Source organism: Rhinopithecus roxellana, chromosome 10 (genome assembly GCF_007565055.1).
Source record: "Rhinopithecus roxellana isolate Shanxi Qingling chromosome 10, ASM756505v1, whole genome shotgun sequence".
Classification (NCBI taxonomy): Eukaryota; Metazoa; Chordata; class Mammalia; order Primates; family Cercopithecidae; genus Rhinopithecus; species Rhinopithecus roxellana.
The window spans coordinates 132,420,066-132,441,439 of NC_044558.1; the positions used below are offsets into that span (position 1 = coordinate 132,420,066).

At 39.9% G+C, this 21,374-nt stretch overlaps 1 protein-coding gene across 1 annotated transcript in view; it reads left to right on the plus strand.

Moving 5' to 3' along the window:
- LOC115899921 (lymphoid-restricted membrane protein) overlaps nt 1-21,374 on the plus strand; it is a 55,145-nt gene that overhangs the window by 11,008 nt on the left and 22,763 nt on the right. The window contains exons 4-10 of the mRNA XM_030938585.1: nt 2,930-3,110; nt 6,345-6,424; nt 6,514-6,592; nt 8,653-8,811; nt 12,284-12,401; nt 15,421-15,471; nt 18,381-18,458. Of these exons, the coding sequence (XP_030794445.1) occupies nt 2,930-3,110; nt 6,345-6,424; nt 6,514-6,592; nt 8,653-8,811; nt 12,284-12,401; nt 15,421-15,471; nt 18,381-18,458 (746 nt within the window). The remainder of the gene's footprint in view (nt 1-2,929; nt 3,111-6,344; nt 6,425-6,513; nt 6,593-8,652; nt 8,812-12,283; nt 12,402-15,420; nt 15,472-18,380; nt 18,459-21,374) is intronic.

Below are 21,374 nucleotides of genomic sequence, written 5' to 3' on the forward strand. Positions count from 1 at the left end.
GCCTAGTCAACATGGTGAAACCCCAACTCTACTAAAACTATAAAAATTACCCAGGCATGGTGGCACACACTTGTAGTCCCAGCTACTGGGGAGGCTGAGGCATAAGAAACGTTTTAACTCAGGAGGTGGAGGCTGCAGTGAGTTGAGATGGTGCCACTGCACTCCAGCCTGGGAGACAAAGCGAGACTCCATCTCAAAATAAAAGAAAAATTAGCTGAGCAACATAATTGCTAAAGATAGTTTAAGATATTTTCTTGGTCATCCTTTTTTTGTTTTAAATGATATACTAATGTATTCTCTAGTATGTGTGAGAATGTTTTCAAACTTGTTTCATAATCTGCTTTTTCTCATTTAATAATTTGAGTACCTATCTTCACATAAAAAATTTTCTTCATATCCTATACCATTTTTTGAGGTAACATGTTTAACCAATCCATCTCAATTGAATATTATTTTTTTTCTGCTTTAAAAATTATAATATGCCAGGCGTGGTAGCTCATGCCTATAATCCCAGCGATTTTGGAGGCCAAGACGGGAAGATCACTTGAGGCTAGGAATTCAAGACCAGTCTGGACAACCTAGCAAGACCCTGTCTCTACAAAGAATATTTTAAAAATTAGCTAGGCATGGTGGCACACGCCTGTAATCCCAGCTACTTGGAAGGCTGAGATGGGAGGATGCCTTGAGCCCAGGAGGCTGAGGCTGCAATAAGCTATGATCATGCCACTACATTCTAGCCTGGGCAACCGAGTGAGACTCTGTCTCAAAAAATCCCAAAACTGTAATAAATATTTTACATATAAAATCACTATATTGAGCATTTGTAGCAAAATATTTGCCTGTACCCTTATTTATTTCTTTAGGATGAGTGAGGCGTATTTGTTCCCAGAGAGCTCCTCTGCTTGGACAGGATTTGAGAAATTAATTCTCTGAAGAAAATAAGAAAGCTTCACTGAAGGGAAATGGGATGTGTATTAGCCAGGGTTCTCCGGTGGGAAGAGATATTTATATTTGTATCTATCGGTTTAATCTAGCTAGCTAAAGAGACTTGTCATAAGGAATTGGGTCATGCGATCATGGAGGCGGGCAGGTCCCAAGATATGCAGGGTGTCAGCAAGCCAGGAATTCAGGAGATTCAATGGTTTAGTCCCATTCCAAGTCCACAGGCCTAAGAACCAGGAGAGCGGCTGGTGTAGTTCCCATCCAAAAGCCACCAGGCTTGAGGCAAGGAAGAGCCAACATTTCAATTCAAGTCTAGAAGCAGAAAAAAAAAAAAAAAAAAAAATCAACACCCCAGTTTGAAGGTAGGCGGGCAGGCGGGCAGGCAGGGCAGGCGGGCAGGCGGGCGGGCGGGCAGGCAGGCAGGTAGGCAGGCAGGTAGGCAGGCAGGCAGGCAGGCAGGAGAGATTCTCTGTTACCTGGGAGAAGGTCAACTTGTTTGTTCTATTCAGGCCTTCAACTGGTTGGATGAGGCCCACCTGAATCAGGTGGACAATGTGCTTTACTTGGTCTATAGATTTAGATGTTAATGTCATCCAAAAATACCCTCACAGAGACACCCAAAATAATGTATAACCAAATATCTAGGTACCCCGTGGCTCAGGGTAACACATAAAATTAACCATCACAGGAAGCCTTTCTAGTTTTGATATGACAGAGGTCTGAGAGTTTTAGTGGAGGAAAATATGATAAATGGATTATTGCTGGCTTTCCAGCTTGCTTTCCAGTTCTTCTACAAATAAAAAAATGCAATTCTCTGCTGGGTACAGTGGCTCACACCTGTAATCGCAGCACTTTGGGAGGCCCAAGCAGGTGGATCCCTTAAGTCCAGGAGTTCAAGACCAGCCTGGGCAACATGGCAAAATCCCATCTGTACAATGAATACAAAAATTAACTGGGTGTGGTGGCACATACCTGTAGTCCCAGCTACTAGGGAGGCTGAGGTGGGAGGATCACTTAAGCTCAAGAGATTGAGGTTGCAGTGAGCTGGGAGCATTCCAGCTGAGCAACAGAGCAAGACCCTGTCTCGAAAAAAAAAGTACAGTTCTCTCTCTAAATAACTGTATTAGTGATTTTATTTATATTTCTAATACTGTCATATCTAAATGACATGCTGAAGTTTAAATAACATTAAAGTTATTAATAACTTTGAAGTTATTCAGCCTCCTTTATGAGTATCTCCTCCTTCTAATTATGAGATTTTTTTTTCTGATTTCATGGTCTATCCTTATTTTCTTAAGGGAAGAACCTTCTCTGTGGCATATGCTTTTTCAAACTTCTACTTAATTTTTCCCTCTCCTTTGCAAGTAGCCAGCCCAAGGCAGGCCTTTGATGGCAGTAAAAGAAAAGTCTTATGTTTAAAAAAGATTGGTGTTTCAATGACTAGCATAGTTTGGATGATTTTATTTTCTGAATGTGATAGTAGGGATGAGTGTCTAAAAATGCCACCTCCACCCCCTAAAAAGTAGAAATTTTCACTTGAGATTGAAATTTTAACTACAGCAGAGAAAAAACTTCCTTCATTGAATGCTTTTTAAGGAACTGAAAGGAAAAAAAATGTAATGTTATTTTGGTCACGTCCCACGAGAAATTATTGATTACATATATCATCAATATTTAAAGCGCACAATTCTGTGTGATAGGTATCATCGTCCCCATCTCAGATAAAGAAACGGGTTCAGAGAGGTTAAGTAATACTTCCCAAAGCTACACAGCTGGTCATCTTCGGAGCCAAGATTTGACACTAGGTCCATTAGACTTTAGCCCAAGGCCAGTGTTCTTTACACTGTAACATGCCAGCTCCACAGGACCACCAGGGTTATATAGCATGTTTCTAGGATCAGGAGACATAAAAGAGATAGGTACTTCACTTGTTAAAAATATAACTTTCTCCATCTTTCAGAACTGATCTGCTCTTCTTTTTCCAAAGGCTCAGTAGGAGTGGCCAAAATAATTGATTTCCTGAGACAAACAACTAGCCAAAATTCTGAAGACAGTGGCCTTGAGCAGTTGTGGAACATGCTTGATCCTGAGAAGAGAGACCCACATGTGGACCTGGAAACTTTCCAGGCGATGATGAAAGAATGGATGGCTTACTGTGGAAACAAATGGTAATCAGAGTCCTAGGGGGATGCAGTTTAAGGTTCTATTTTGACAACTGATTATAATTATGCTGATCACTGTTTCCTGTGTTGAAGGAAATACTATCATCCAGTGCTTTAGCGTGCATTAGAATCACCTGAATGATGTTAAACCTGATTGCCGGGGCCCCATCACTGTGATTCAGTAGATCCGGGGTGAAGCCTGATAATTTACAGTCTAACAAGTTTCTGATGATATTGATGCTGGGAGTGGGCTGGACATGCTTTGGGTTGCAGTGCTGTCATTCATGTCTTGTGATTAGTGGGGAGCACATGTTATGTTCTCACAGAGAATTGAGCTGACATATGAGTCAGGTGAATTATTAATACTATCAAATCTCCAAATGTATTTAAATTCAATAATAGACTCCTTTTTAAAAGCAGTGGGGCTAGTCAGTGAATGTAATTTGGAATCCTAGAATATAGGGAGGCTAAGGGGAAAAAGAAAGAATAGTAGAATAGGAAAAAGAAAAAGGTAAAGGAGAAGAGCATCCATGATCTCAGGTGCCCTTGGCAGATGCTGGAGATGTGTATCTTCTTCCACAGAAAGTGAATTCCTCTTTTTTTTTTTTTTGAGATGGAGTTTCACTCTGTTGCCCAGGCTGGAATACAGTGGTGTAATCTCTGCTCACTGCAACCACTGCCTCCTGGGTTCAAGTGATTCTCCCGCCACACCCTCCAGAGTAGCTGGAATCACAGGTGTGTGCCACCATGCCTGGCTAATTCATGTATTTTTAGTAGAGATGGGGTTTCACAATGTTGGCCAGGCTGGTCTCGAACTCCTGACCTCAGTTGATCTGCCCACCTTGGCCTCCCAAAGTGCTGGGAATACAGGTGTGAGCCACCCGCTGCACCTGGCCAAGAAGCCTAATTCCTATGTCTCCTATTCAGCCACCAATCTTCACCTATCTGCTGATGCATGCTAGGATTTGCTTAAAGAAAATGTCGACTGGGCACGGTGGCTCATACCTGTAATCCCAGCATTTTGGGAGGCTGAGGAGGGTGGATCAGCTGAGGTTGGGAGTTGGAGACCAGCCGGGCCAACATGGTAAAACCCTGTCTCTACTAAAAATATGAAAATTAGCTGGGCATGGTGGTGCACACCTGTGATCCCAGTCACTTGGGAGGCTGAGGCGGGAGAATTGCTTGAACCCAGGAGGCGGAGGTTAAAGTGAGCCGAGATCGTGCCACACAGCGCTCTAGCCTGGGCAACAGAGTGAGATTCCATCTCAAAAAAGAGAAAATGTCAAGCCCAAGGAATGGAAAAACTTACCAGATTTCTGGTAGGATTAGGATGTATAGATAACTTAAGAAAATATGACTGAAATGTTGCATGCCATACACAGGTTATTCATGAAGGCAAGACAAACATATAGAAATAAGTAATGTTAGTGTAATCAAAAACTGCAAATACAGATAATATACCATTTTTACCCATGGGTTTAATGAAGATTTTAAAAAATGACTGTATCCCATGTTGTGGGCTGTGAAAAGGGTGGAGAAATAAGCCCTCCCATATATCACTGGGAGTAGTGCAAGTTGGCATAGTTTTTTTTTAAAGAGCAATTTAGGAATGTGTATCAGGCCCTTAAAAATATGCAGTCTTGGCCAGGTGTGGTGGCTCATGCCAGCACTTTGGAAGGCCAAGGTGGGAGGATCACCTGAGGCCAGGAGTCTGAGACCAGTCTGGGCAACTTAGCAAGATCCTGTCTTACAAGTAATTAAAAAATTAGCCAGGTGTGGTGGCATGTGCCTATAGTCCAGGCTACTTGGGAGGCTGAGGAAGGAGGATTGCTTGAGCCTGAGAGTTTGAGGCTGCAGCGAGCTGTGACAGAGCCACTACACTTCAGCCTGGGCAAGAGAGTGAGGCCCTGTCTCCAAAACAAAAACAAAAACAAAAGGCAGCCTCTTTGAGAAGTAATGTAACTTTAAGAAAGATAATTAATTGTAAACACTAATATAGAAGGTAGAAGGTAGTTTATGACAGTGATAAATAAAAGCAATCTAGACATTTAAAAAGAAACAATTGGATGAATTATAGTACTTCCATACACTAGAATACTAGTCATTCAAAGCAATAATATTTGATAAGAAATTCATATGTAATTACTTCACATAAATAGGTCATAGATCTGTACCTGTAGTACAATCCCATTTTTGGAAGAAATAAAAATATGCATAGGAAAATGTTAGGATTTGTGCCAAAATGATTATTTTTGCATAATGGTTTTAATTTTTTGTTTTCTTATGAATTTAATATTTTTAAAATACGTAGGTTTGTATAATATATTAATAATCATAAAACAGCATGAAGACAAAAAAACCATTTTTATAACAAGTATGAAGGAAAAAACATGGGCGGTAGAAATACAGAAGATAAGAGCAGAAACTCAGACATGGGGATGGATGTGAACACAGGAAGTCAGAACACTGAGTTCTTTCATTCCCCCAACGTGTGACAGGTATCTCACAATGACAAACAATGAGATGTAAACATATACTTTTGAATTTTGTGGCTGCTCCAGAGAGGTGCTTAGGTTAACTAACAAAACTTGAATTATAATATAAGACTCTGAAAGGAAATGATTGAAATGTTAATATATTTATTTTGCAGTTCAAGCTAGAGTGTATGTGCTGCACAGCCTGTACAGAGGGCTTCCAAGATTCCAGAAGTAAAATGCCCGAAGTAAAATTAGTCGAGGTTCTGTTTGGTTCTCCATGAGAAAGGGAAAATGTATCCCTGTCAATATATCCCAAAGTATTCGTTGTTCATGTATTTCCTTCTCAATCTCTTAAGCCCCATGATCTTGCAACCTCCACAAGTCTCCACTTACCACTCCAACCTGTGTCTATCTCCTAATCCACTGAGCCCCCACATCTCCTAATCATACGCTGCCTGTGATTTCTTTTTCATATTAGCTAAAAGTGTATGGATGGTGGAGGGAATGCCTAATGTACCGCCTACATTAGAAACAGTTTCACTAGGAACACAAATTCTTTTCTATCACTCTAAGTACCTAGCATAGTACTGGGCTCCAAATAGTTGTTGAATTGATATGTATTTTTTTAACTCAGAAGGAAATACCTGAAAAGGAAAGTACAGAGCATCAATCTAAAAAAAAAAAAAAAAAAAAAAAAAAAGAACAAAACTGTGGTCAGGCAAAAAATCTTAGCTCACTGGTTTTATTTTTTTTTTGGCTACAGGGAAGGAGTGAATCATAGATTAAGCAGCATCATTGATGATTCTGTTTTTGAACAGGATGGCATAAAATCAGATGGAACAAGTATGTATGTGTTTCTTCAGGATTGTTCTGTTTTCTTACGGTTTGGAGAAAATGATTTTCTTTTCATAAAACTCTTGTATGTGTTTCAGTGAAGATGAGCACAGATATAACAGATTCTACGTCGGGGAGCTTCGAGGCTTTGGGAGGAGACACATCTAAAGGAGCCTTGTAAGCCTTCTTACTCTGCTTTCCCAAATGTTTCAACTTCATTTTTCTTGTTTATATAAATCTATGTATTTCAGTTACGATTAAGTCACTTAGCTCTTTTTTTGCAGTAGCGTTAACATAATTGATTTTAAATTCTTAACTGATTCTAATAATGCCTGCATTACAGTTTCACTAGGAACACAAATTCTCGTGTGACTAGTAATCCAAAAATCACTTGATCTCATGAAGCCCTTCTCCTTCATTAATTTCATGAACTTTCTGTAGGGAAAAAGTTCCACTTGAAGTAGGGTTATGATACTGACTTTAAGCTCTCTTGGAAATTATTTTAAAGCACTTCTTTAGTAGAATCTTTTAGACATGAATGAGAAAAGCTGTTTCCCACAACATGTGTAAGTTTTAGATATTAAGGAGAGTGATTCTGCCTCTCCCTTGTTTTATCTTTGCCACTTCAGGTTTATCCATAAAGAAAAGTGGTGTGGGCTGGGCGCGGTGCCTCGTGCCTGTAATCCCAGCACTTTGGGAGGCCGAGGTGGATGGATCACTTGAAGTCAGAAGTTTGAGACCAGCCTGGCCCACATGGTGAAACACCGTCTCTACTAAAAATACAAAAATTAGCCAGGCATGGTGGCACGTGCCTGTAATCCCAGCTACTTGAGAGGCTGAGACACGAGAACGGCTTGAACCTGGGAGGTGGAGGTTGCAGTGAGCTGAGATTGTGCCATGGCACTCCAGTCTGGGTGACAGAGCAAGACTCCATCTCAAAAGAAAAGAAAAGAAAAGAGAAGAGAAGAGAAGAGAAGAAGAGAAGAGAAAAGAAAAGTGCAGTGGAAACTATGTTCTCACTGAACTATGCCCTGGGATAAGGTAGCAAAAAAGAAAAGGAGGCCTGGGGCTCCATGAAACACACAGTCCAGACTCTGAAAGGATTTGTGAACTGATGTCATGCTAAATGATGCTCATAAACATTGACAAGTTATACAAAACATTAGGAAAGATGGAGACTGAATTGTGAGCCACAGACTGCAATGATAAGACTCTAGGAATTGTTTCCTAGGGAAACCTGCCAAGATTCCTTCACTGAAAGAATATAGGCTGGGGCCGGGCACGGTGGCTCAAGCCTGTAATCCCAGCACTTTGGGAGGGCGAGACGGGCGGATCACGAGGTCAGGAGTTCGAGACCATCCTGGCTAACACGGTGAAACCCCGTCTCTACTAAAAAATACAAAAAACTAGCCGGGCGAGATGGCGGGCGCCTGTAGTCCCAGCTACCTGGAAGGCTGAGGCAGGAGAATGGCGTAAACCCGGGAGGCGGAGCTTGCAGTGAGCTGAGATCCGGCCACTGCACTCCAGCCCGGGGAACAGAGCGAGACTCCGTCTCAAAAAAAAAAAAAAAAAAAAAAAGAATATAGGCTGGGCACGGTGGCTCATGCCTTTAATCCCAGCACGTTGGGAGGCTGAAGCAGGCAGATCACTTGAGGTCAGGAGTTCAAGACCAGCCTGGCCAACATGGTGAAACCCCATCTCTACTAAAAATACAAAAATTAGCCGGGCATGGTGGTGCATGCCTGTAGTCCCAGCTACTCTGGAGGCTGAGGCAGGAGAATCACTTGAACCTGGGAGGTGGAGGATTGTGCCACTGCACTCCAGCTTGGGCGACAGAGTGAGACTCTCAAAAAATGAAAAAAATAAAAAAAGGAATATTGTGTCCATTTATTTCAGGATCTCTCATATTCCAGGCAAAAATAGGAACTCTTCAGCTTAGAAGACAGATGTTGAGAGTGAGGGGGAAAAGAATCAACAAAAACTGTGGAAGTTGATTTTACAACTGGCAATTGATGGCTAGGTAGAAATTTTGGGAAACATCTTTGACGCTATTGTAATAAACATCTGAATAACTATTATATCAATCGATTATATTTATGATGACAGATGAGGGTAAAGTTAAAAAAAAAAAAAAACTCACCAGAATATCAAAGTTTGGTTAGTTTAACCATATACCTTATTTTGTTAGACGGCATTAGTGACGTGAAGATTATTTTCATCTGTTCTTTCACTTGCAGAGAGGTGTCTGATTTGATTACCTACATAGCAGACCTTCATTTCAACAAACAAAAACTTGAAGAAGAAAATAATAAGTTTAAGTTGGCTTTAGAAAACCTGGAAGAAACTAACAGCCAGTTATCAGAGGACTGTACCGAATTGCGCCTTCGGGTAAAAAGGTGAGCCACAGTAGGGTCCAGTGTGCTGGGAACTTTCAGTTCTTTTTTCTTCTTAAAAATACCTTTTAAAAATTGAGAGTCACATACCATAAAATTCATTCTCTTAAAGTATACAATTCATTGTTTTTAGAGTATATTCTCTGGCTGGGCATGGTGGCTCATGCCTCCCAGCACTTGGGGAGACTGAGGCAAGTGAATCACTTGAGGTCAGGAGTTTGAGACCAGCCTGGCCAACATGGTGAAATCCCATCTCTACTGAAAATACAAACATTAGCTGGGCGTGGTGGCACGATCCTGTAATTCCAGCTATTCCGGAGGCTGAGGCAAAAGAATCGCTTGAACCTGGGAGGTGGAGGGTGCAATGAGCCAAGATTGTGCCATTGCACTCCAGCTTAGGTGACAGAGCAAGACTCTGTTTCAAAAAAAAAAAAAAATTGAGTATATTCTCAAGGTTATGCAATCATCAGCATTATCCAGTGCCAGGATATTTTCATCGCTCCAAAAAGAAACTCCATACTTATCAGCAGGCACTCTCCATTTTCTCTCTTCTTAGCCCCTGGCAACCTCTATTCTACTTTCTGTCTCTATAGATTAGCCTATTCCGGGCATTACATATAAATGGAATCATACAATATGTGAACTTTGGTGTGTAGCTTATTTCACTTAGCATAATGTTTTTAAGGTTCATCCATGTTGTAGTGTGTATTACTACCTCATTTCTTTTCATGGCTGAATAATATTCAATTGTATAGATATATCAGATTTTGTTTATCCATTCTTCAGATGATGGACATTTGGGGTGTTTCCACTTTTTGGCTATTAGGAATAATGCTGCCATGAACATTTGTGCATGAGTTTTTGACTGGAAATGTTTCTTTCGTTCTTTTTTTTTTTTTTTTTTTTTTTTTTTTTGGAGACAGGGTCTCACTTTGTCACCCAGGCTGGAGTACAGCAGCATGATCTCAGCTCACTGCATGCAACCTCCATCTTCTGGGCTCAAGTGCTCTTCCGGCCTCACCCCCTCCCAAGTAGCTGGGACTCCTGGCACGTGCCACCATGCCTGACTAATCTTTGTGTTTTTGTAGAGACAAGGTCTTGCCATGTTGCCCAGGTTGGTCTTGAATGCCTGGTCTCAAGTAATCTGCTCACCTCGTCCTCCCAAAGTGCTGGGATTACAGGAGTGAGCCACCATGCCCAGTCATATGTTTCACTAAAGCATTCTCATCCTCAAAATCTTTGACCTTGTCTAGTCCAGTCTCCAAATTAATCTTTAAAAAAGTTGCTTACCTCAAGTCCTCTTCATTTCACAATGGCTTGTTTATTATTTAACTGAAATATAAAAATTCAAAGTTTAACAAAACTGCTTTGAATGAATGTGTTGGTCAGGATTTTTGGTTGGAAGCACTAGAATCTAACTCTGGCTAAATAAGCAGTCAAGAAATATATCTGAAAGGAATTAAGTAACTCACGTAATGGACAGAAAGGCTGGAGAATCCAGATGGGCAATCAGAATGCCACTGTCTACAAAATTAAGCCACGTGTCTTTCTCTTTTCTCCTTCCCCTAATCCTTTCTGAAGAGTGTCTGTTTCCTTTGGGTTCCCGCAACCTAGTTTTGATACTGTCCACTTGTCCCATCATAGTGTAATTTGTTTTCTGTATTAAATGTTGAGGCAGGAGAGTTCCCTTGACCCCCTTGTGGGACTTGCAACAAGGATGGCTTGTTTGCTCAGCTGCCATGCTCCAAACCCTTGAAGGAGGGGGAGCATGCAGGTGAGCAGGTGTAGGAGCTGGGGTGAGTGCCTTTGGGTGCCGGCAGGCACAAACCCCGTACCAGCCTGTGGCAGCATCTAGGGGTTGCCCACAACCTCTGGAGCCCCAGAGGGCATGTGTTACAAGTAACACTCTTTTGGCATTTGCCATCCATGGACAGCTAAGAGTTAAACTAGCTCAGTGGAGGATCAGGGTGACAGCCTTTTTCACCCTGCCCTCTTGGTACCTGGGTTCTTGTTCAACATCCAGGAAGAATCAGGTCACACAGACTTGAAGGATGGTGAACGTGGAGATTGTATCGAGTGGTGGATGTGGTTCTCAGCAGGATGGGGAGCTGGAAAGGGGATGGCATGGAAAGATAATCTTCCCCTGGAGTTTAGCTGTCCCAGCCAAACTCCTGCCCGAGAGTCCCTGGCCAAACTCCTCTCTGACCTTAGTCTCTGATGTCCAACTGCCTCTTCTCCTCTTGACATTCAGAGCTTCTTCTCTTCTCTCCTCTTCCATGCTGCTCTGCTCCTCTGCCAGTGGAGCTGGGAGTTTTTATGGGTACAGGATGGGGGCGTGGTGGGCCAAAAGGCAACATTCAGGTGAGAAAATGGGGATGCAAAGTTCTCATTTAGGGCCATGGGTCCAGGCTTGAGGATGGAACCCTTGCCAGGGACCCTGCCCTTTTCTACCTAGTATTTCCCTGCCTCCTGTTTATATCACTGTGACCTCCTTGATGGGAGGAACTATGTCATATTCATCCTGTTTAGCCTAGTTCTTAGTAGAATATCTACTATAGAACAGCACTACTTTCCTTCCAGTTGCCTACAAGCCAGAAACCCTTATCTCTTTTGATTCTTATCATACTGTATTGTCATTATGATTGTCTGTTTACTCCACTAGGCTGTAAACTCCAGATGAGTAGAGTTCTCTGGATTCAGTTATTCTTCCCTTCTTCAATGCCTAGCTCAGTGCCTGGGACAGGTTCAGCCCTCAATTAGTATTTGCTAAATGATCAATGTAATTTCTTAGGAAAAAAAGTGTATCTTCTTTGAAGCCTTTGTTCCTAAGGGAACAGTCTATAATCTAGTGGGAGCTGCAAATAGGTAATTTCATGATATGGATTACAACCATACTTCATTTAATCAGTTTCCTGTTGGTGGATGTTTAGGTTTTTTTCCAATGCTTTGTTATAATCAACAGTATGATAAACTTCTTTATAGGATATGTCATATAGAGACTTGGTAATTATGTATTTGTTTAGTTGTCATCTCTCTCCATAGTATGTAAGCTCTATAAGGCCAAGGACCATGTCCCTTTGTTCACCATTGTAGCCTGCACTGTAGAGCACCTAGAACATGATATTATTCAATAAATATTTGTGGAACAGCATTAACTAACATTACATCTCAGTAGGGGGAAAGAACTAGGTGATTCAGCCAGTGATGAATTTCAAAGGGATCCTCTAAATCTTTAGCTTCAGGAATACATTTGTCTGTTTTCCCCCTAGTCTCCATTCCCCACTCCCCACTTTCTCCAAATTCCTTCCTTTTCCAAGGACTGAAAGATCATGGGTATATTTTTACTATTGTGGGCATCTGGTTTAAGCCTTTAGTGGTTTTCAACTTGGGTCCAAAATAGTCCTTGGCTGTTCTTAGTGTCTTTGACGGTTATATTTGAGGTTTTGCTCATGGCCTTCTCCCCCCACCCCCACAGTGCCCACCAGGCTATTATGAGAACAAATCTGTTAAAAGAAGAACTGGAGGAACTGAAACTTAGTATGAATGCTTCAGAAGAGCAGAAGAGCATGATTGTAGCCCAGAGCAAACAATTAGTAAGTCATCTATTATAGTACTTTGAATTTGGCATATAATTTACATAACTGAAATACACAAGAGGACTTATCTGGTGGAACATCAGAAGTCAATAGGCTGATGAATGAATTGGTAACACTTTAGAAAAGTAAAGGCAGGTAGGATTTTTTTAAATCTGTGCTTTTCTTTTCTTTCTTTTCTCTATTTTTCTTTCTTTCTTCTTTCTTTTTCTTTCTTTCTTTCTTTCTTTTTTTTTGAGACAGGATCTTGCTCTGTTGCCCAGGCTGGAGTGCAGTGGCAGGATCATTGTTCACTCCAGCCTCGACCTCCCAACTCAAGGGATCCTCCTGCTTCAGCTTCCAAAGTGTTGGGATTATAGGCGTGAGCCACTGTGCTTGGCTTCCTTTTCAATCAATATTTAAATTTTTTACATGTTTCTCAGTCACATTCACAATAGTTTGTGAAAATCCAGAAAATATTTGGAATGCCTCCTAAAGTCAATACGAGAATTAAAAAATATCTGATACTAAAAACCACTTGAATTAAAAATAAATCTGTGGAACTTTCACCTTTTTTCTCAGATTAAAAAAAAGTCAGTTCTCTCGTTACTTACAGGTTACTGAGAAGCCCCATAAATCATTCCTTACGCTAAATAAGCGCAGGCTTGTAATTTTGGAGCGAAAGACTCATTTAGACTAAACTTTAACTCAGATGCCAGAGAAGTGATCATTTTTATTGAGAAGCTTCAACTGTTGAATAGAGAATTAGTAATAATCTTCAGAATCCTGATAGATTCCAGCAATACTCTAGCATGGTTAACTGTGGTAAGAAGTGGCTGAAAGTCATTCCGACTAATTTGTTTCAGGTATCAGTTGCAAAACTGTTGTTAGTCTCTAAATCATGGAGAGACTTGGTTCCAGCCCTGTAGCAGTCCCTTATGACCTCCCACAAACAAAATAACATCGTTTGGCTTAGCTCTTGCCTCAGTAGTAAAATGTGGGGACTAGACCATTGAATGCCAGCCAGGTCTTCTGTGACCGTGCAAGTCTATATGGATGCATTATAGGAAAGACTCAATCTGGGACCACTGAGGAGCTTCTAACTGAAGGCAATGGAGAGAACTGGTCAAGAGCCCAAGCTTGGGAGTCAGACTGCCTGCATTCAAGTTCTGGCTCCAAGGGCTGTGTGACTTTAGCCCTGCCACATAATCACTCTAAGTCCCTGGGTCCTCCTACATAAAATGGAGATAACAATACTACTTACCCTAAGGCTGGGAGGGATAAATGAGCTAGCGCATGTAAAGCATTCAATGTCCCTTTTTTCCTCTTAGGTGTTGGTAATGTTAAATTGCTGTTGATTAAAGTGCAGAAATTTGGCCTGCATGGTGGCTCATGCCTGTAATCCCAGGACTTTGGGAGGCTGAGGCAGGTGGGTCACTTGAGGTCAGGAGTTCAAGACCAGCCTGGCCAACATGGTGAAACCCCATCTCTACTAAAAATACAAAAATTAGCCGGGCGTGGTGGCACACAATTGTAATCGCAGCTACTTGGGAGGCTGAGGTGGGAGGATCGCTTGAACCTAGGAGGTGGAGACTGCAGTGAGCCAAGATTGTTCCACTGCATTCCAGCCTGGGTGACAGAGTGAGACTTGGTCTCAAAAAATAAATAAATAAATAAAAGTAAAGTGCAGCGTCCTAGATACAGAACCCTAATCATTTACATTTTGTAGTGCTTTATAATTTCAAAAGATTTAGTTAATACTTCATCTCATAGGTAATAATAGAAAATCTGTAAGGTAGAAACAGAAGTTGCTGTATTTTTGTATATTAAAAAATGTAATAGAGCAATAAAGTTCAGAGAAAGTTTTTAATTGTTCAAAGTCAATTGTCTAATAAATGATAGATCTAAATTAACCATTCTGTGGTGTATATGTACTTCAGAACATCATGTTATACATGATAAAAGCATATGATGTTATTTATCTGTCAATTTTTTTAAAAAATGGTAGGGCTGTCGGGCGCAGTGGCTCATGCCTGTAATCCCAGCACTTTGGGAGGCTGAGGTGGGTGGATCACCTGAGGTCAGGAGTTCAAGGCTAGCCTGGCCAACATGGTGAAACCCCGTCTCTACTAAAAATACAAAAAGTAGCCGGGTGTGGTGGCAGGCGCCTGTAATTCCAGCTACTTGGGAGACTGAGGCAGGAGAATCACTTGAACCTGGGAGGCAGAGGTTGCAGTGAACCGAGATCGCACTATTGCACCCCAGCCTGGGCAACAAGAGTGAGACTTCGTCTCAAAAAAAAAAAAAAAAAAAAAATGGTAGGGCCAGAATTGAACTCAGGTATTCAGATTTTAAGTACATGGATGGGGGGTGGGTGTTTATTATTGTGTCAATGAAATCCTAGCTTGAGATATTTTTTCTTTTGTTTTTATATTATAAGGGTAATGCTTATTTACTTTATAAAAATAAAAAAATGCATATTAACAAATAAAAAGTTTTGCAAAATTCTTAACCTACCTGTGAAATTTACTGTTAACATTTTGGCAAATAACCTGTCCTGAAATATATTGATTTTTTTTTTTCTGATGGTTCTGAATTTGAGGCTGTTAATTATAAAACAATTTTGATGCTCATATGTTGTGATGATGTTGAATCTGAGAATATCCACAGCTTCAAATAGAATGCTAGAGCTCTGTGATTTCAAAGTGCTATTTAAATAGCTGAGTTTACCACTACCTGTCATAAGTGAAGTAGCAGGGAAAGAAGGCAGGTTGTTACTTTTTTATTTCTTTTGCCTTTTCCTCCCTAACAACCATAGTTACAAAGAGTCCAGGAGGAGAATGACTTCACTTAGATCCCCAAGAACCCGTTAGCCAAGGCTTAACCCCACATTGAAAATATTTTCAGAATAGGCTCATTTGTGATAGGTGAATGCCACATTTAAAGTTGGTAAAGAATGTCAATAGCCTTGGAGGTAAATATGTGGTATTTTCATAAACATCTTAAATACGTTTTAATTATTTTTCTCACAACGAATTAGGAGACAGAAAACCGGGCTCTGATTCTTAAGATTGGGATTCTACAGGAAGAGGTATGTCAGAATCATTAAACACTGGCATAGACAAACATTCAAATCATATAATCATGGTTTAAGGGTGTGGGTTAAATAAAAATCACGTAAATGGTCAGGCTCCTATAGGCCAGAGAGCAGGTTGACTTGTCAAATTACAAGTGAGGAGGAGTGGATGGGATTTTCATGTCTGAACAGAGGAACTGTTACTTTTGCAGTTATTCTTGGAAGAAATGGGATTTAAGAAATTCAAATTTAAGATGAAATACAATGAACCCATCTAAAAAATATCCAAATCAAGAAGGAAAATATGGATGTTATCTAATGATTTTCCATTTAATTCCATTGAACAAAGTGGCAAAAGTCTTAAGTCTAAGATTCAAATCTTAAATTCACTGAAAAAAGGACCTTGGAAAGACCATTTGTCTTTTCTGGGCTAATAGTACCTATGCCATGGAGTTATTTTCGAGATTAGCTAAGATGATTCATGTGAAGCCATCTGGTAAACCACAATGTACCTTATAAGTATTAGGAAATATTAGTACAATCTCAAAGAAAAAGACTATAATTTTTTTAAAGCAACAAAATTGAAGCATTGGAAGAACAGGGAACAAGCTACTAGTAAGTTACTATTTTGCAGGGAAAATTCCTTTTCTAATAGATACCATTTGAATATCAAGTAGTATGCCAGTTTAAAAATTTTGCTTTTATATAAGCCTATCAGAAGTATTTATGAAGCTGTGCTGCACAATCTGGAGAGTTATTCAAAATGTGGGCCAAGTTAAAATTTTATAAAATTATAAAATTTTATAATGGACTGGAAAGGAACAACTAAAGATTGGAAAGAAAGCCTACATTAGATTCAGAGCTGGTATAGCCACAAGGCCAGGCTTTTGTGAAACTAGTGCTTTACAGTTAAATTTCTGATGTAAGATATTTTTCTCCTCCTATTTAAATGATTCTCCTCTTGTTTAAATGAGTGACAAGTATCAAAGAATTGTACCAAACCAGTTCAGAATTGAGATAGAAGGAAGACTGAAAGCCCTTCATCATGAAATAGCATTGCAGTTATTGACTTACATTAGAAAATGAATGTAAATATTGTCACTAGCTAAGATTCCTTTGGGAGATAAAAATCTGATGCATTGTGAAGAGTAACATCACAATGGTTTGGGTAGTGATTCACTTTTACTCATTTATTCATTTCGTTCATTCAACACATATTCATTGGAAGACCTTAGAGCTATTGTAAGTGCTGAGTATATGAGCTTAGCAAAATAGCTCATGTGGAACTAGTGTGTTAGATGGTAATAAGAGCTATGGAGAAAGGAAAAGCAAAACAGAATTAAGGCAGAGAGGAGTGCAATTTAAACTAGGGTGGTTAGGAAAAGCAGCCTTATGAAGCTAATCCTTTGATTCAAAACTGGGAAGGGAGGTTTATCTGTGAAAGAGCCTTCCAGGCAGAAGAAATAGTAAGCTCAAAATCGTGAGGCTGCAGTCTGCCTGCTATTGTGGAGGGACAGCGAGGCCAGAGTGTCTGGAGCAAAGTGAACAAGTAGCAAGAGTTGCAGGCCAAGAGCTGGAGGGTCCAGACACAAGGGGCTTACACAGGCATCCTAAGGATTCTGGCTTTAAAAAAACAAACAAAAAAACACACACTTGAGTGAGATGGGAGCCACTAAAGTGTTTCGAGCAAAGGAGTAGTGTGATCTAATTCCATTTTAACAAGACAACTCTGGCTGCAGGGTTTAGAATCCATTGTAGTGGGGCAAGAGGAAAAGCAGGGAGACCAATTAGGAGGCCTTTGAAATGATCCAGTCAAAAGCTGATGGGGGCTTGGACTGAGCAGTAGCAGTGGAGGTGGACAGAAGTGTTTGGATCAGGAAATGCTTTGTAATATATCCAAAGATATTTATTATGTTTTCAGGTAAGAAGGAAATTTTCTTCTGGTTGTTTCTAGCGTCTCAGTGGAATACAAAGCAAAATCATCAGCTGAGAGTGAGGATGTGGGAGGGGGTATTGGAAATTTGAGGAAAGAGAAGGAATGAAATGAGCTGGGGGTTGGAAAATTTTTTGTAAAGGGCCTGATTATAAATATTTTTAGGCTTTGGTAGCCACAAAAATCACCTTTGTGTCAACTACTTACGTCTGCCTTTGTATTGTGAAAGCAGTCATAGACAGTATGTACCCAAATGGGCACAGCTGTGCTCTGATAAAACCTTATTTAAAAAACAGGTGTAGATTTGGCCTTTAGGCCTTCAGGGGTGTAGATTTGGCCTTTAGGGGTGGAGTGAGGGGGCTGGGCATAGTTTGCCACCCCCTGATTTAGGTCAAAGGCAGTATAGGTATACCAGGATGATATGATATGATCACCAGTAAACACTGAGGTTAAAGACCATGAATTAAACGTGTGACCTGTCTGTTCATGTTTTCTTTAAGCATGTTCTTCTGAAAGGGTGCTGGACTGGGTGGTAAGCTAATTTAGGTAAATGCTAAGAAGCAGGAGTTAGGCAGGGAATGGAGGCATTTGGAAGGGAATGATTACAATGATTGCCCAGGGAAGAACCGAAGCTAAATAAAGAGGGGTCTGAGTTCATGGGAAGGTTGAAGGATAATGAAAAGGTGGTCGGATCAATGGATTGCAAGTTCCAGAGGGGATTGAAGGTTTGTGGGTATAGAGGAAGTAATCTGGAAAGGCAAGAGGTGGCTGTTGAAGAGCGGGATGCTTGCAATTAAGGTAATGGAGGGGCTGCAGTGACTGGTAATAACAAGTTTGAATTTATGACTATGGGAGTAGTGGCTGAGGTTGGATGGAAGATAAAAAGGCAATACTGAGAGTGATGAAATACCACCTCCTAAAAGAGACTTTGATTGTCCTCATGTTTTATTTTTCTTGGTGCTAAATCCAAGAATACTATCTTTTACATTAGAATATCAAGAACATCATGGATATAGACAGACTGGAAAAGAAGATTGAAGACTTGTCTAAAACTGAGACAGAGCACCAAGTAAGCACTTCCCAAATACTGGTAAAATATTTTTTTTTCTGTCAAACCAATATGATTTTATGAAAATGTCTATGCCTTGTTGACAAACTAAGCTGTGATTATAAATTCTGAAACTTGTCTACAAAATATTTGAGTTATATAAAAGCTGGTTTCCTTTTCCTTTTTTTTTTTTTTGGCAACTGCTTTACTGATATGTAATTCACATGCCTTAAATTTCATCAACTCAAAGTATACAAGTCGGCGTGTTTTAGTACATTCACAGAGTTGTGCAACCATCACCAAAATCAAGTTTACAACATTTTCATCACCCCGAAAGAAATCCCTTTAACAGGAACCACCCCCCATCCACCGTCCTCACCCCAACCCTAAGCAGCCACTAATCTATTGTGTGTCTCTGTAGATTTGTCTATTCTGGACATTTTGTACAAATGAAATCATATAATATGTTACCTTTTGTGTGTGGCTGATTTCACTTAGCATAATGTTTTTAAGGTTCATCCATGTTGTAGCATGTATTACTACCTCTTTTTATGGCTGGATAATATTCTATATGGATATATCACATTTTGTTTTTTCACTCATCAGGTGATGGACGTTCAGGCTGTTTTCACTTTCTGGCTATTATGAATCATCTGCTATAAACATTTGTATGCAAATTTCTATGTGTACATATGTCTTGATTTCTCTTGGATATATAGCTAGGAGTGAAATTACTGGGTCACTTGATGTTTCTATGCTTGTTTATTTATTTATTTATTGAGACAGAGTTTTGCTCTTGTTGCCTAGGCTGGAGTGCAATGGTGCAATTTCAGCTCACTGCAACCTCTGCCTCCAGGTTCAAGGGATCCTCCTGCCTCAGCCTCCTGAGTAGCTGGGATTACAGGCGTGCGCCACCATGCTCAGCTAATTTTTGTATTTTTGGTAAAGATGGGATTTCACCATGTTGGCCAGGCTATTCTCAAACTCCTGACCTCAAGTGATCTGTCCACTTCGGCCTCCCAAAGTGCTGGGATTACAGGGGTGGAACACGGCACCCGGCCTTGTTTCTATGTTTAAACTTTTAAGGAACTGCCAGGCTGTGTTCAAAATGGCTGCACCATTTTACATTCCACCAGCAGTGCATGAGGGCTCAAATTTCTCTACATTCTTCCCAAATTTGTTAACTTTTAATATTATGTGGCAATTTTTAATTTAATTGTATCTGATTTTATGAATTTCTGTATCAGGAAATATTTCAGATATTGTACCTTCTTTTTATTTTATTTTATTTTTTTGTAGTTTACCAACCTCAACCTGAGATATTGTACCTTCTTAACTCTAAAAATGAGGAGAGATGGGAAAAATTTATCCCTAATTAAATTAAGAAATTACACCTTACAAAAATATTTTTTGTCTAGATAGTGTCTAAAAAGTCTATATTTCATACATATTTTTGTTATCTGTCATACATTTTCTTCAGGAAACAGATGACAATGACTAGTCAATTCATGAATTTGTGTCATTCTTATTGTCATCTCTAATGGTTTATTTGAGAAATATTTTGTAGTTGTATGTGTCTGAAATGATTAGATATAGTTAAATTTCATATCTATATGTAGAGTTTTCCAGTTTCCTAGCAGAAACTGACATTTCATGTGTGTATTTACACACACATATATATATAAAACAACAGTTATAATTTAAACATCAATTTTTTAAAAAATTAACAAATAATTAGTTAATTATGAATTTAAAGACAGGATCTCTGTCACCTGGGTGGTAGTGCAGTGGTATTATCATAGTTCACTGCTGCCTTGAACTCCTGGGTTCAAGTGATCTTCCCATCTCAAACTTCCAAGTAGCTGGGAGTGCAGATGCACACCACCATGCCCATTTAATTTATTTTTAAATTTTTTGTATAGATGAAGTCTTGCTATGTTGCCCAGGCTGATCTTGAACTCCTTCCCTCACGTGCTCCTCCTACTTTGGCCTCCCAAAGCACTAGGATTATAGCTGTAAGCCATCATGCCCAGCCTTCTTAGACATTAAAATTAATTCTACACTAGGAGTGGCTGTCTTTGCAAAACACAACTATGATAAACTAGTGGAAAGAGCCAGAAGATACGGGTTCAGATCCTGTCTTTTGTACTTAAAAATTTTATAACCTCAAGCAAGCTTTAAGTATAAATTTTCACATCTACTAAATGGATGTGATGTTTGTACCTATCCCACAAGCTTGTTATAAACTCAGATGATGATGTGATTATATCCAGTGTATAAGATTATGGTGATGATTCTGCTTCTGACCATGATGATTATTTTTCCAGGTTCTCAATTCGGTCAATATACATTTTATTCATTCTATAATATGTAGCAGCATATGCCAACAAGCTTGCTTTTGATTTGAATCAATTGATATATCCTTTATATTCACTTAGCTAAAAGAAATCTTAAGCATTGTTAAACTATTTTTTTTTTTTAATTTAAATTTTAGTTCTAGAGATGAGAGTCTTACTCTGTCACCTGGGCTGAAGTGCAGTGGTGTAATTATAGCTCACTCCACCTTCAAACTCTTGGGCTCAAACCACCCTCCAGCCTCAGCCTCCCAAGTGCCTGAGACTACAGGCATGTGCCACCATGCCAGGCTACATTGTTTTTAAAAGGGGAAGAGTCTTCTATGTGTCCTCATGGAATCTCTATGTTCATATTCTATCTAGACTTTTTATTTTCACCAAAAAAATGAGGATTCTCAACATTCCCTTATTATGTTAAGTGTGGAATGGTGGGAAGGGCACTTGGCTGGAGCTGGAGACTTGCATTCCAGGCTCACCTCTGCCATTGACAGTGTGTGACATTGGGTGGGTAAGTTTCTGGGTAGTGTGGAGCTTTGGTTTCCTCATTGGTAAAGTGAGTTGGCCTCTAGAGTTGGATGGGAAA